This window comes from Rhizopus microsporus (genome assembly GCF_002708625.1).
Source record: "Rhizopus microsporus ATCC 52813 unplaced genomic scaffold scaffold_3, whole genome shotgun sequence".
Taxonomy (NCBI): Eukaryota; Fungi; Mucoromycota; class Mucoromycetes; order Mucorales; family Rhizopodaceae; genus Rhizopus; species Rhizopus microsporus.
In genome coordinates, this window is record NW_019671918.1 from 1,277,340 (window position 1) to 1,291,023 (window position 13,684).

A 13,684-nucleotide genomic window follows, 5' to 3' on the forward strand; every position below is an offset into this window, starting at 1 on the left:
CTGTCTTTAAAGGTTTGGTACCCAGCCAAGGAAAGCTTAACATTGGACAAAGAGGCTAGCTTTTAGCACCTTAGCCACGCTCAAAATGGCAAGTTGTACAAGCGTCTTTTTTGTTTTCATTCGATCCCGTATTTCTTTTCCCTCCTTTTTCTTAAACACACATATTTCTCAGCCCACATGCCACCTAATGTTGAAATGCGGACTAGCGGGTTGAAGCCTGCGTTTGAGCATCCAGATTATAGACATCCGCTCTACCTTGGTGCATGGAAACGCTCCATCCCTTATGTTCATGAGAACTTTGCTCGTGACGATATGGATGAGCCTCATCTGAAGAGAAAGCATACTATTCTCAGGGAACATCCAGAAGTCGAAAAACTATATGGAACAGATATTCGAACACTCTATGTGACGATCGCAATCACCGTGATTCAGCTTACTATTGCCTATTACTTTGGCCGAATATACAACCCACCATGGTATATATTTGCTTTGACAGCTTACTTTATCGGAGCCACTCTGACGGGTATGATTGGGGTGATTATACATGAGGCTTGTCACTGCTTGATATTTGAAAAGAAATGGCTCAATCGGTACGCTGGTCTGCTCGCTAATGTGTCTTTACCTGTGCCTATCGCACAGTCTTTTCGACGTTATCATATCGAACATCACACTTGGCAAGGCGTTGAAGGGATGGACCCTGATTTACCACTTGATTGGGAAAAGAACTTGATTCGAGGAAATGCATTCACAAAGCTACTTTGGATCCTTATTTACCCTGTCATGTACGTTGTCCGTGGAGCAGTAATGCAACATGACCGAAATCTGACACCGTCCAAATGGGAATTGATCAACGTTGTATTTACAGTTATAACAGATACCCTCATTCAAAGAACGTGTGGATGGCGTGGATTGGGTTATTTATTATTATCACTTTGGTTTGGTTATTCATTGCATCCCGGAGCTGCACACTTTATTCAAGAGCATTATACATTTGATGATGGGCAAGAGACTTACTCTTACTATGGTATCTTGAATATACCCTTTATGAATATTGGCTATCATAATGAGCACCATGATTTCCAAAAGGTAAAGACATTGGAGGATTTAATAGAAAGATAAATAACACCTTATAGATTCCCTGGTCAAAACTTCCAACTCTTCGTGCCATGGCAAGAGACTATTATGATAAATTAGCCTATCACACTTCATGGGTCATGGTTCATTGGAAATTTATCACCCAGCGTACGATTGGCCCTCAGTCCCGTGTGATCCGTACCTATGATGACCATAAGCGGGGTAGAACTTTGCTTGGTAAAATGCGTGATTATGATATTTGGAAGAAGAAATCATCCCAATAGATTTGCTTTTCAACTTGTTTCCTTACATTAACTTTGATAACAATAACAACAACAATAAAAAGTGCATTTTTCAAATAAGCTTGAAGCAAAAATCTCTAGTGTAAAAATAAGCCTAAATCACTGTCACAGTCTATTTCTTTCTTTTTTTATCTTTTTCTTACCTTCTTGATCCAATCTATTGCAATGAACACGACAGGATTCACAGAAAATGAAGTATTAACTCTAATCATTGGGTATTTTACACGCATCAGAAACTATAACAATTTACCAACTAATTTGCATCTTGCTGCAACACACATAGACAGCTTGTGGCATATGGATACTCAGCTGTCGCGCAAAGTGTGGCCGATGCCACAGGAGCAACCACGAATCTGATGCCAAGTTTCAAACTTGTCGAAATGCTACAAATTGCTAAAGATGCAGGTAACACTCTTTTACATAAAAAAGAATCGCTTCTAAACTATTTTGTAGTTGGTGATTTGGAAAGTGAGGAGGAGTTCTCGACCAAGAGTATGGATCGTGACAGTTCTACAGCAGCCGAGGAAACGACGCAGACCACACCTTATCTGTCTGGATTTGATATAGAGTCAATGAAAAACGCACGTAAGAAAATGGCTTACTTTTGAACATACAAAGAATTAAACCCCTAGCTTTTTTTCTATAGAACCCAAACAAGAACCAGAATTCACACAGACTTATTACACACAGCACAAGGGACCTTGCCGCATCGCCAGCTTCAGCCATGACGGGCGATTTGCAGCGACTGGATCGCATGATACTTCCCTTAAATTGTTAGATGTAACTAAAATGCAGAATAGAACAGGCGATTCGGGTGATAAACCCGTCGTCCGAACCTTATATGATCATACAGATGCAGTAAACGATCTAAGTTTTCATCCAAATGGTATTGTACTAGCAAGCTGTTCAAACGATCAAAGCATCAAATTATTTGACTTGTCCAAATCGGGTGTGAAAAGAGCATTTAGATATCTTCAGGTAAGCTTAGGATTGAAGAAAAAGAGAGAGAAAGCATACTTACCGCACCAAAAAGGACGCTTCTCCTGTCAATTCGATCAGCTTTCATCCTTCAGGTGACTTTTTGTTAGCAGGCACAAAGGATTCAGCTGTTCGTATCTATGATGTACGAACACTTCAATGCTATACGAACTCTAGTGCAGCAAACGTGCATCAAGGATCCATTTCACAAATTCGTTATTCCAAGACAGGAAAGATCTTTGCTACCTCCTCCTTGGACGGAACAGTCCGTATCTGGGACAGTGTCTCGTCACAATGCATCAAAGTATTTGAGAATGCACACAGTGGAGCTGCTGTATCGAGTGTTCGATTAACCAAGAATGAAAAATACGTCTTGACTGCAGGTTTGGATTCCACCATGCGTCTCTGGGATATTTCGAGTGGAAACATGTTGATGGAGTATAAGGGACATGAACACCGAGCACATATGCTACAGCCTACATTTTCATTCAATGAAGGGTTCGTCTTGATCGGTGATGAATTGTCAACAGATGTATTCTGTTGGGATACGCAAACAGGTGCTCTAGTGAAAAGAATCCCAGGACATAATAATCTCGTACGATGTGTGGCTGCTTCACCAAATGATTATGGTATCATCACTTGCAGGTAAGAGATACATGTATAAAATATAAATCTCCCCCTCTTATTTATTGTTGTTTTATAGTGAGGACTATCGTGCACGTTACTACAGCGCAGTTTAATAATAAAAGAGAGAGGCTTTCTATAAATGACTTTCATAAACGCGGGTATGCCATTTTTCAGAATTGCTCATAACCAAGGCCGCTTCTAAAACATCCCAGATATTCTTTGCATATATAAATTCAATGTCCTCTTTTACTTTTTCAGGTACATCTTGTTCAACGTCCTTACGATTTCGTAAGGGTAGAATAATCTTGCGAATGCCTGCTCGATGGGCAGAGACTACTTTCTCTTTTATACCTCCAACGGGCAACACCTGACCTCGGAGCGATATTTCGCCTGTCATGGCTGTGGTTGTGGGCACATGATATCCAGAAAAGAGTGAAACAAGAGATGTGACCAAGGTGACGCCTATAGAAAAAAAAAGAGAAAGTGTTTATATAGATCTATGCAAAAAAAAAGCATTCCCTATTTACCTGCACTAGGTCCATCTTTGGGAATAGCTCCACCAGGCACATGAATATGGATATCATAATTTTCTACAAGATTTGTCTCCTTCGTGGGCACAATTTTCAATTCGTATGCATGTGCCTTGACCCATGTAAGAGCTATTCGAGCTGATTCCTTAATGACATCGCCCAGAGAGCCTAGGAACAGAAATGTGTGTTAGTTCAGCAGCTATAAAGACAATATAAACATTTGAACCTGTGAGCCCTAAATCTCCATGACCAGGCATTTTGGTTGATTCAACAAACAGAATACCACCATTACCGCTTCCGGAGTATGCTAACCCAGTGACAACACCTGGAAGGGCTTCTCTTTCGGCGACTTCCTTTTCATAGTAGGCCATGCCTAGGATTTCTTCCACATTATTTAACGTCACCACCGGCTTATAATCATTTTCCTTGTTGAATTCACGGAGATCGGCAAGCTCAACACATTTAGCACGGACAACAGAAGCGATCATTCGTTCCAGGTTACGTACACCACTTTCTCTTGTATAATTTTCAGCAATCTTCAAGAACACCTCGTCCGACATCTTGACTTGACCAGGCTGTAGTCCGTGTAGTGTGATTTGTTTAGGTAGTAGATGAGATTTGGCAATATGGAGTTTCTCTTCAAACGTGTAGCCATTCAAGGTAATGACCTCCATACGGTCCAAGAGAGGTTCGGGTATCGTGTCAAGGCTGTTGGCAGTAGCAATGAATAGAACGTTCGAAAGGTCAAAGGGAACGTTCAGATAATGATCTGAAAAACTATTGTTCTGTTCAGGATCCAGGACTTCCAAGAGGGCAGCTGCAGGATCACCATAATGGGTAGAGTGAACAAGCTTATCGATCTCGTCAAGCAGGAATAAGGGGTTATTTACTTTGCATTTCCTCAAACCTTGGACGATCAAACCGGGCATAGCTCCAACATACGTACGGCGATGGCCTCTGTTTGGACATATATGAGCCAACGTGTTATATATGAAGAAAACTTTACCTTATATCAGCTTCGTCTCTTACACCACCCAATGAGATCCTATGAAACTCACGGCTCATGGAAGCAGCAATGGATTTGCCCAGAGATGTCTTTCCGACACCAGGGGGACCCACAAAGCAGATGATGGGAGCCTTCAGGTCACCTTTGATCTTGATGACCGAGAGATACTCAATGATACGCTTCTTGACATGGTCAAGGCCAAAGTGATCCTCTTCTAGCTTCTGCTTTGATTTCTTGATGTCAATCATGTCTTGCGTCTTTTTGCTCCATGGCAAGTCAGCAAGTAATTCTAAATAGTTGCGAGCGACAGAGTACTCGCTTGATGCTGGTTGAAGCTTCTTGAGACGCTTGAGCTCTCTTTGAGCAACAGTCGCTGCCTCCTCTGGCAGTTCAGCCTCTTCTAGCCTTCGACCTAATAATTCGATATCATCTTCCTCTTTACCTCCGTTCGAACCATCGGATTCACCAAGCTCTTTCTTGATGGCTTCCAGCTAAATGATGTATAAGCAAAAGAATAAAAATAAAAAACAATAGACTTGCCTGTTGACGTAAGTAAAACTCACGCTGCTTTTTAGATAATTTATTTTCTACACTTGAATGTACTTGCTCAGATATCTTGAGGACCTTAAGAAAAAATGATGAGTTTTTACCTTTATAGTAATAAAAAAACCTTACGTGCAACTGACGAGTCATCCATTCGGAAGCCTTTTCGAGTCTTTCCTTGACGTCGGTTGTCGCCAACATGGTTAATTTTTCATCAAAAGACGTCTCAATGACGGTGACGAGCAGATCGGCAAGGACAGGTGGCGGAACTGAATCGAGTAATTTAGTCAGTTGCTGGATCAAATTTTCAGGCATGCGTAATTCTTTCATCTTGATCAAGAATTCACGCACAAGAGCTTTGAAGCGAATCATGTTATCGTCATCATCAGTAAGATCTTGTTGCTCGATATAATTGACTTTAGCGTATAACGTATTATCTTGTGCAACGACATCTTTCACTTTAAATCGTACCACGCCTTCAATAAACATAGTGAATGCGCCTAGACCAGCTCTCTGCACACGCAGGATACGAGCGGCACAACCGTAGTCGAATAATTTATCTTTATCCTCTGGTCTAATGAATCCTTCTATCTCTGGTTCATCGCCAACTGAAGTTGTGGATGTCAAAGGAATACATGCAACATAGGTTGGCTTGCGTTGCTCACTTGCTCGTAAGTGCTTACGAGTTAAAGTGACGGCGTCTTTGCCTCGCATGGATATCTTGAGAACGACTGAAGGTAAAAGTACTTTATTCTCTAATGGAATAACGAGTAAATTATCTGGAAGCACTAGTGTCATTTTTGGATATAAAAAAAAAAGAAATAAAAAGAAAGGAGTAGAAAAATGTTTAAAAAATAAAGGGAATATAAAAAAGGACCTCATGTGAAAATGGATTGAGTGAGCATAATCTGGCTATGAGGATAGACGATTTGATTGGATAAAAGTGTTTTGATATTATGTAAAAAATTGAACAGCGATAAAAATATAGTGTGTGTACATGCATCACTATTTTGTAGTAAATAAACAACAGCACACAAATACTGTTGCTTAGGAACGACAAAATAAAATAAAATAATTGGTTGCGTGTGTTTTCTTAGTAATGAGTGGTTACTATGGGAATATCTTTATAATGCGCGTTTTTAAAATGACTTTAATTCAAATACGGCTGTAAAGGTCATCATTCTGCATTAGATTCTAAAAATACTTGAGCCAATAAAGCCTCTTTATGAAATACTCCGATTTGTTTTCTTTACTGTTGTGACTTATTTTTACTTTTTTTTTACCCTTCTTTTTCGTTTTCCCCTTCTTAAAATGACTCGTATTCGAGAATATGAAAATAGTGATCTGAACCGCGCAAAAGAGTTTTATATAAATATGGAAAATGAAAAAAGGCAAGAAAGAATAATCCGATATTTGAAAAAGAAGAGAGCGGTGAGGCAGAGTTGGCAATTGGGTATAATGGGACTAGTTGGACTACAGCTAATGAGAAGAACAAGTTGGAGTACAATGTTTATAGAGATGACGATATGGACGACAAGCATAGGTCTTATTTGGTATTTACATATTCGTGATGAATATAGAAAGGAGATAAAGAAACAAGCGGATGAAATGGTTGATGCTTTAAAAAGTAAAGAAAGTCATTGCTGGATCATGGAAAATGGTAAAGATATTGTGGGAACAGTGATATTAAAATGTGATCAAAGAGAAGGCAAGATTGGATATCTGACAGGTGTAAACTCGGAGATCAGACGCAGCCTAGTTAAAAATGCAATTCAATTTGCTAAATCAAATAAAATTGAGGTGATAAGTAAATGGGATGAATCAACTAAATGGACATCGGATAATAATCATCTATAAAAATCAAAATCGCAAAAATCTCCTCTTTTTCTTTTTAACTGAAAAAATGAATACTTTGTTACCTATACACTGCTTATTTTCACCAACTACTTTAGAAAAAGATTTATCCTATGTTGACAATACTTATTATCAAGCAGCAGATCAAAATAATAACAATAGTAAAGAAAAACCCCATTTGGATAAAGTAGATTTAATTCATCAAAATGATATCCTCGTACGCTATACTCAATCTAGTCTTGACTTGTAAAGTATATTATAATGTGTATTTTAACATATCACTTATCATTATCTATAGGCATAATATGAACTTGTCAATGATTCCTATTCATATCCCCTTGTTCAGAAAATTAACCAAATTGGATCTATCTTTTAACAAATTGAAAGAATTACCTTCAAGTATCGAACAATTAACAAATTTGAAGCATTTGAATTTATCACACAACGAGTTAACTCAACTACCTTCAACACTCTATCAACTCACTCAACTCATGCACTGTGATCTCTCCTTTAATCCACTTCAATCCATTTCGCCTCACTTTTCTCGTCTGCTCAGCTTGAGTTATCTCGATCTATCTCATACCAACTTGCAATTTATACCTGCTGAATGTCTCGATCTATCCTTAACCACCATTCGATTAGATCACTGCCCACACTTACTTACAGATGAATTTGAATACAGCATCAAATTTAATCCACCCAGCCTATTTGAAATTTGTGCCCGAGAAATCATCCATCCTATCATGGCCGACGTGATCAAGAAGAAAAAAATCAAAAAATCGATATCTCTCCTAAAGACACTTCCTTCTCACATCCTACAATATCTATCTTCACCCGACACTTGCTCTTCCTGTGGTGGTCCTTATTTTGATACTCACTTGATTCGATACCGTTTAATTCATCGACAGGATGATACTTGGATACCAGTCCAGTACAGACTATGCTCTTCTCACTGGTTGACAGAAGATCAAAGGGTCACAGATATGTTTTCTTTTAAACCTCGTCTCTTTTTACCCAAGTTGAAGCATTCTCGTCTATTTGAATTGAAATAAGCTTAATAAAAATTACTTTTTTTTTATTATTATTCTAGGGGTAAAGGGGCTTAAACTGTTACACTACATTTGTTTCTCTGGCTTTTTCTCTCTCTTAGCTCACTCACTTTATTTTCCGCTCTTTTTTTTCTTTTCTTAAAAAAAATAGAAATGTATTTTAATCAACCCCAGCAAGAATCAAGGCCATTTGTTTATATACAATATCCAGTCCCTTCTTCAGCCAAAAAGACGATAGATAATCACGAATTCAGAATAGATTCCTCTTCTTCTGCTTCTTCTTCTTCTACTACTACTATTGAACAACCTAAAAAGAAAAAAAGGCAGCATGTTGGTTATGCATGTGACAAGTAAATATAATTTTCATGCATCTATTTTTTTTATTAAATCCATTTAGATGCAGGGAAAGAAGAGTAGGCTGTGATAGAGGGAAACCGATATGTGGACAATGTAAAGACAGATATCATTGTCAGTACAGTAATCAAGCATTAAGACTGGATAATGTGTCACTACGCCAAAGATTAGGCGAATTAGAAAATAAGGTTGACTGGCTTACTTCATTCGTGACAAACCTCGAACAAGATTATCGAACTACAATTCCACAATTAATGTCACACGTGCAACCGCAAGAAGAACAACAACAACAAATAACAAATGGCCATAGCGTCGAAGAGTGGGCTATTCAAACCGGCTGGCCCGTAGTTGAGCATGTAGATGGTATGAAATCCATTTATACCAACATAAAGAGCTTCGAAGACCTCAGCGAAGCTATAAGAAACACAATGCAACTCATTTACAACCTAAAGGGAAACCCCATCCTTCGTCGACCTTCCTCTATCAGCACTGATGATGACTCGGTTACGAGTGGTAGCACAGTGTCGTCAGCAAAGGAACACTCCTTTGGCTTTTTCGAGAGCTTAGGCAGACTGCCAACCCATGGCAGCAAAATCACACTTCGAAATGATGATGGTAGTATCTCTAGTAAGATGATGGCTCAGTCTACGATAAGTGATAAACACCTCGAGGTCGACGTGATGACTCGCCTAATCCATCAGCATCACAAGTGCGCCTTTCCAACTTTAGTCAGTCCTTCCAGATTCGAAAACCATTACCGCCAAGGCCAACTTAAGCCACTTGTGCTCTCTTCCGTCTTCTCCCATTCAGTGCCTCACACCTCTATTTATCACCCTCATCTCACACAAATAAAAGACTTTCGGGAACTGGGCGTCAAATTCTACAACCACTCGCATGATCTATTAGGTGTGGATGATGAACCAGCCAATTTATCAAACATTCATCAGCGTACATTTCTTATCACGTATGATTTGGATCATGGCCGTGTACGTCGAGCGTTTCTGCATATAGGTATTGCCATTCGCATGTGCTTTATGTTAAACCTGCACCGCCCTGAAGGCTACGTTTCTTGTAAGACGCCCTTTGAAAGAGAACAATCAAAACGAATTTTCTGGACTGTTTGGTTCTATGACAACATGGTACGGATCATTTCCCTCCTAACCTCTCTTTTTTATTCTAAACTTGTTTTTTTTTTCTGTAGGTTTCTCAACTGTTTCATGACCAAGTAGCTACAATGAAACTCAGCCAAATATCTGTTGATCTTCCTACCGTTCTACCTGAATTCAGTCAGTTAGAAAGAGATCAAACCATTTTTACAATCCAGTTGATACAAATTAGAAAGCTGGCTGGCTCCATCTCTGAAGACTTACATAGACTAGAACCACATAAACTCGTCAAGAAATACAAGCGGAAATTAAGAATATTTTACCACGAGCTGCCTTCCCACTTACGGTTTGGTAAAGAAACCAGTGTTCTGCCGCCAAGTACATCCCTCTGGGAAAGAAGAACGTACTACTGTATTCTCTTAGACTATTGTCAAGCTTGGATTACTATCTATCGAACCCTTCTACCATCATCATCCGCGACAAGGACAAGCTCACTAGAGAAAAAGGCTATCTTGCATACCTCACAGGCGGCCGTAGCCGCGGTCAAGCTCTTTCAGGCCTGGTTTCAATCTTCAGCTCTTTCGAGCGAAGGTTTCGATTGCTTTTTTAGGCCGTACCTGTATCACTTTTTGAGCGTTAAAAAAATACTTTGTGTAAGTCGAGATGTGACAACACCTCCCTTTTTTATTCATTTCCTTTTTCTCAACTTAGGCCAACGTCGCACATATCGGAAGGTCGCCTTCCTTGGTTTACATCAGCAGGGCTTATCTTGCTCTTCTCCTTCAGCTCTATCAGACAACACCCACAAGACGATCATTTGACGAAAGTGCGGTCGAAAACGATTTGTTACAGTTCTTGACGGAGCATCATATTAGTATGAACGAGGTACCCTATCAGGAAATGGTGGATGAAGCCCTCCGTGATGACCCTAACGCAGATGGTGGGTGGAGTATCTTTTCATATGTACCTTCTCCTGTCATGGATGATGAAGATGAGAGCAAGTCAAGGACATCGTCTTCTTCGACGGCGAGTTATGGATCGGATCATCCGACAACCATGACCGAACTGACAATGGATTACTTTTGAAAAAAAAAGTCTCATTTTGTATTTTATTTCATTCTGTTTGTACATATTAAAAAAAGGGGCTTCCCCTCCCCGGCATCTTGATCTTGTGCCGTAACTCTAGACATCATTTATATCCATGTATTTCTGAAATCAAAATTTAGTGCACGGTAAGCTGACTTGCAGCAAGAACAATAGAAAAAAAAGGGAGTTGTTGATCAAAAAATCCCTTGCTCGAAACTTTTGTTTCAGACACACTATATAAAGGCAGCGCTTGGGGGTCATCTTTCTCTTATTTTACTTTTTGTCTATAGTAATCATGTACAAACTTGTCTCCATCTTATGCTTCCTTGTGTACACACTTGCCGCCGGCAAGACGATCACGGTCAAGAACAACTGTAAAAAGGTTGTCAGTGTCGGCACCTTGACAAACGGCAAAGGTTCAGCCTTACCAGAGAAAACAGCTGACCTTCCACCTGGAGGCAGTACACAGTTTACCGAGTCAGATACATGGGGCGGTCGTGTCTGGGGTCGTTATCAGTGTTCAGGGAGCTCCAGCAACGACGCGACAGCCTGTGGAAACCCAGGCGCGGTGAATCCTGCAACATTGGCCGAGTTCTTGTTCAAGGGTTCAAATGGACAAGACTATTATGACATCAGTTTAGTGGATGGATACAACCTCCAGATGACCATTTCGCCTGATGGTGGTAGTCCTAGTAGTGGCTATAGCTGTGGATCGCCTCAGTGTGTCACCCCTGACTGTCCTGATGAATTTGCAGTCAAGGATGGTACGGGAAACACGATTGCTTGTAAGAGTGCATGTTCCGCTACGGGTAAGCCTGAAGATTGTTGCACTGGGCCTTATAATAGTCCGGATGCTTGTAAGGCAGGGGCAGCAGCAAACAGTATCAAATCTTCTTGTCCTGACGCTTATAGTTTTGCGTACGATGATCAGACCTCAACTTTTTCATGTTCTGCAACTGGATACACAGTGACATTGTGCTAATAAAAACACGTCAATCTCAAAATACTTGTGTGTTTTATTTGTAAAGAAAAAAAAGATGAGGGGCAACGTTTCATTATATATGATAAGAAATGTGTGTTGAATAGGCAAAATGCAGTTTTATGAAAAAAAGGAGGGAGAATGATGTAAAAAGTAAGATGTAATAACCAAATTATGTTCTTCAAATGGAATCCTTCTTGAATGCAGTTGATGAACCTTGCAAGCCTAATTTACAGGCATACCAAGACAAGAGATGTGTATCTGCACCGTGCTGGACAAGACTCTGGACGATGTGTGTTGATTTCGATCGAATAGCGAAATAGAGAGCTGTTAGTCCATTTTGGTCTTGAACATGAATAAGCTGGGGACATTGAGTGACAAGGATCTTTGCGAGATAATTATGATTCAAGTGAGCAGCGTAATGAAGGAGAGTATGTCCGGTGCTGTCGACTTCCATTAAATCTATCGGACTACGCTGAGACAGTACATAGGACATGTCCTGTATGGAACTAGGTGTCTGCGTGATCTTGTAGGAAAGATTCATTAGGGCTTGTTCGCTGTCATCAAAGTAATTAAATATCGATACTTGATTATTTGTTGTGACAAATGAGTAGTTCTTGAACGCGATTTTGGCGGGCCCAACATGATCTCCTGGAGGAGTAATGCACGTAATCGATGTCGATGACACATCGAGGAGAATTGCCTGTGAGTTGCCAAACATGACGCCAACGTCCGGACAAAAGCCAGAGCCGACAAGAGTGACCTTGGCGCCTCCGAGTAGAGAGCCTTGTGAGGGAACAATATATTTGAGATAAGCGCAGGACTGATCGAGCACAGTATTGGCTGACAGCATCATGACATCATGACTATGATAGTCGCGGACAGTGTCGTCTAATAGCCTTATTGCTTGGTTGGTGAGTTTTTCTGTTTGCCAAGGGTCTGATGTATCCAGTGTATTTTTAGTATCACACGGTTGAGCCATGACGCTGCTATATATTCTAGAAAGTGCTGAAGTGATTGACGCGTCATCTTCTGACGAAGGTTCACATTCTACCACCTGTCGTTGACGATAGCGACGCCTTGGAGAGCAATTCATTTTTGCCGTCTTGTGATCGTCCGTAATCATGATTGGCGGCGTCTGACCTACAGCAACCATATTCCCTTTACAGTCCTTAATACCAAACCACACACTACGGGTTACATTAGTAGGGTTGCACAAGACAATAGTTTAACTTACCGGAATCCGATGCGCTCATCGTGATGGCGACAGTAGCAAGTGATTCTTGTTGGCAAAATGGTGTCATGCAAGTTGAAATCGAGCAAATGATCGCAATTGAATAAAAGGATGCGCTGTCGATCACGCTCGTACTCTGCATCAACCACGGCTGTTCCAGGCTGAATATGAATAGATGTCAAGATTGCATTCTTTTTACGCTCGGCTCGTTTTCTCTACGGGGGAGCTGTTCAGTCCTTTTTTTTTGTGTAAAACAGTGACGGCATATCATTACCTCACGTCGCACGCATCCTTGACACATTTTGATTTTTTTGTGCTTATTACTCTCACATATCACTCTAGCTTCTAAATCGAGTATGTTTGAAGGATCCTCCGCATTCATCAGTTTTTGTTTTTGAGCGATTTTTTTCAGTTTGGGTCTGGCCAGGAGGTACTCTGGCACACGGAGGTATTTCCAAGGTAAGCTTGGTATGGTTGTCTTGTCGATTGGAATGAGTTGAATGCTTAGTTTGATTTGTGTTTCTACTCTTGATTTTGTACCCGTCGGTGGTATTCCATTGACACGGATTCGGAATGGGCAGCTTAGCATATGATCGAAATGTCAGCGCTATTTGAATAAGTCATTTTGTATCCTTACCTGTCATAGGAGGTATTTGTCTCACTTGTATCTAATGGCCTATTGTTTTTCCATGAAACGTTTCTGATAGACACCCCTAATGTAACTTACCATGAATGATAGACCGAGTGCGTCGTAACCTGTATGAATTGATAAGTAGCGATGTTCAAATGAAAAAGAAAGAAACATACCAAATAGTGATTATGGAATAAAGAATTAGGTGATATAGGAGGTGATTGCATATTGTATTATTTTGAGACAGGTCCAATCTGCTTTGTATTTAAAATGGGAAAAAAGAAAGAAAGAAAGAAATCTGATGTAAGGAAACAGGTTTTGGTCTGCGATT

The 13,684-nt window shown here is 40.2% G+C and overlaps 8 protein-coding genes across 8 annotated transcripts; 6 read left to right on the forward strand and 2 right to left on the reverse strand.

Moving 5' to 3' along the window:
* Positions 1 to 312: 312 nt before the first annotated feature.
* RHIMIDRAFT_198951 (infertile crescent-like protein) lies at positions 313 to 1,358 on the forward strand (the record flags this gene model as incomplete). Its single annotated transcript, XM_023606335.1, has 2 exons — positions 313 to 1,086; positions 1,134 to 1,358. The coding sequence occupies 2 exons, from the start codon at positions 313 to 315 to the stop codon at positions 1,356 to 1,358; spliced, it is 999 nt and encodes a 332-aa protein (XP_023469304.1).
* Positions 1,359 to 1,541: 183 nt separating this feature from the next.
* RHIMIDRAFT_234938 (WD40 repeat-like protein) lies at positions 1,542 to 3,094 on the forward strand (the record flags this gene model as incomplete). The annotated part of the gene is made up of 6 exons (XM_023608258.1): positions 1,542 to 1,591; positions 1,660 to 1,781; positions 1,830 to 1,961; positions 2,023 to 2,354; positions 2,410 to 2,999; positions 3,058 to 3,094. The coding sequence occupies 6 exons, from the start codon at positions 1,542 to 1,544 to the stop codon at positions 3,092 to 3,094; spliced, it is 1,263 nt and encodes a 420-aa protein (XP_023469305.1).
* A 20-nt stretch (positions 3,095 to 3,114) lies between these two features.
* Positions 3,115 to 5,375, reverse strand: RHIMIDRAFT_199145 (ATP-dependent protease La; the record flags this gene model as incomplete). The annotated part of the gene is made up of 6 exons (XM_023606349.1): positions 3,115 to 3,443; positions 3,509 to 3,679; positions 3,738 to 4,468; positions 4,518 to 5,001; positions 5,054 to 5,141; positions 5,193 to 5,375. 6 exons carry the CDS (start codon positions 5,373 to 5,375, stop codon positions 3,115 to 3,117), a joined length of 1,986 nt encoding a protein of 661 aa, XP_023469306.1.
* A 996-nt stretch (positions 5,376 to 6,371) lies between these two features.
* Positions 6,372 to 6,917, forward strand: RHIMIDRAFT_234940 (uncharacterized protein; the record flags this gene model as incomplete). Its single annotated transcript, XM_023608259.1, has 1 exon — positions 6,372 to 6,917. The coding sequence occupies one exon, from the start codon at positions 6,372 to 6,374 to the stop codon at positions 6,915 to 6,917; it is 546 nt and encodes a 181-aa protein (XP_023469307.1).
* A 46-nt stretch (positions 6,918 to 6,963) lies between these two features.
* RHIMIDRAFT_234941 (L domain-like protein) lies at positions 6,964 to 7,966 on the forward strand (the record flags this gene model as incomplete). The annotated part of the gene is made up of 2 exons (XM_023608260.1): positions 6,964 to 7,160; positions 7,213 to 7,966. The coding sequence occupies 2 exons, from the start codon at positions 6,964 to 6,966 to the stop codon at positions 7,964 to 7,966; spliced, it is 951 nt and encodes a 316-aa protein (XP_023469308.1).
* A 108-nt stretch (positions 7,967 to 8,074) lies between these two features.
* Positions 8,075 to 10,776, forward strand: RHIMIDRAFT_90736 (uncharacterized protein). The gene is made up of 3 exons (XM_023615857.1): positions 8,075 to 9,456; positions 9,519 to 10,076; positions 10,135 to 10,776. Exons 1-3 carry the CDS (start codon positions 8,329 to 8,331, stop codon positions 10,507 to 10,509), a joined length of 2,061 nt encoding a protein of 686 aa, XP_023469309.1. The 5' UTR covers positions 8,075 to 8,328; the 3' UTR covers positions 10,510 to 10,776.
* A 28-nt stretch (positions 10,777 to 10,804) lies between these two features.
* RHIMIDRAFT_198761 (Osmotin, thaumatin-like protein) lies at positions 10,805 to 11,491 on the forward strand (the record flags this gene model as incomplete). The annotated part of the gene is made up of 1 exon (XM_023606316.1): positions 10,805 to 11,491. One exon carries the CDS (start codon positions 10,805 to 10,807, stop codon positions 11,489 to 11,491), a length of 687 nt encoding a protein of 228 aa, XP_023469310.1.
* A 178-nt stretch (positions 11,492 to 11,669) lies between these two features.
* On the reverse strand, positions 11,670 to 13,635 carry RHIMIDRAFT_302979 (uncharacterized protein; the record flags this gene model as incomplete). The annotated part of the gene is made up of 6 exons (XM_023614402.1): positions 13,530 to 13,635; positions 13,450 to 13,478; positions 13,360 to 13,398; positions 12,997 to 13,303; positions 12,726 to 12,937; positions 11,670 to 12,678 (listed from the first exon to the last, which is right to left on the reverse strand). The coding sequence occupies exons 1-6, from the start codon at positions 13,578 to 13,580 to the stop codon at positions 11,670 to 11,672; spliced, it is 1,647 nt and encodes a 548-aa protein (XP_023469311.1). The 5' UTR covers positions 13,581 to 13,635.
* Positions 13,636 to 13,684: the final 49 nt, after the last annotated feature.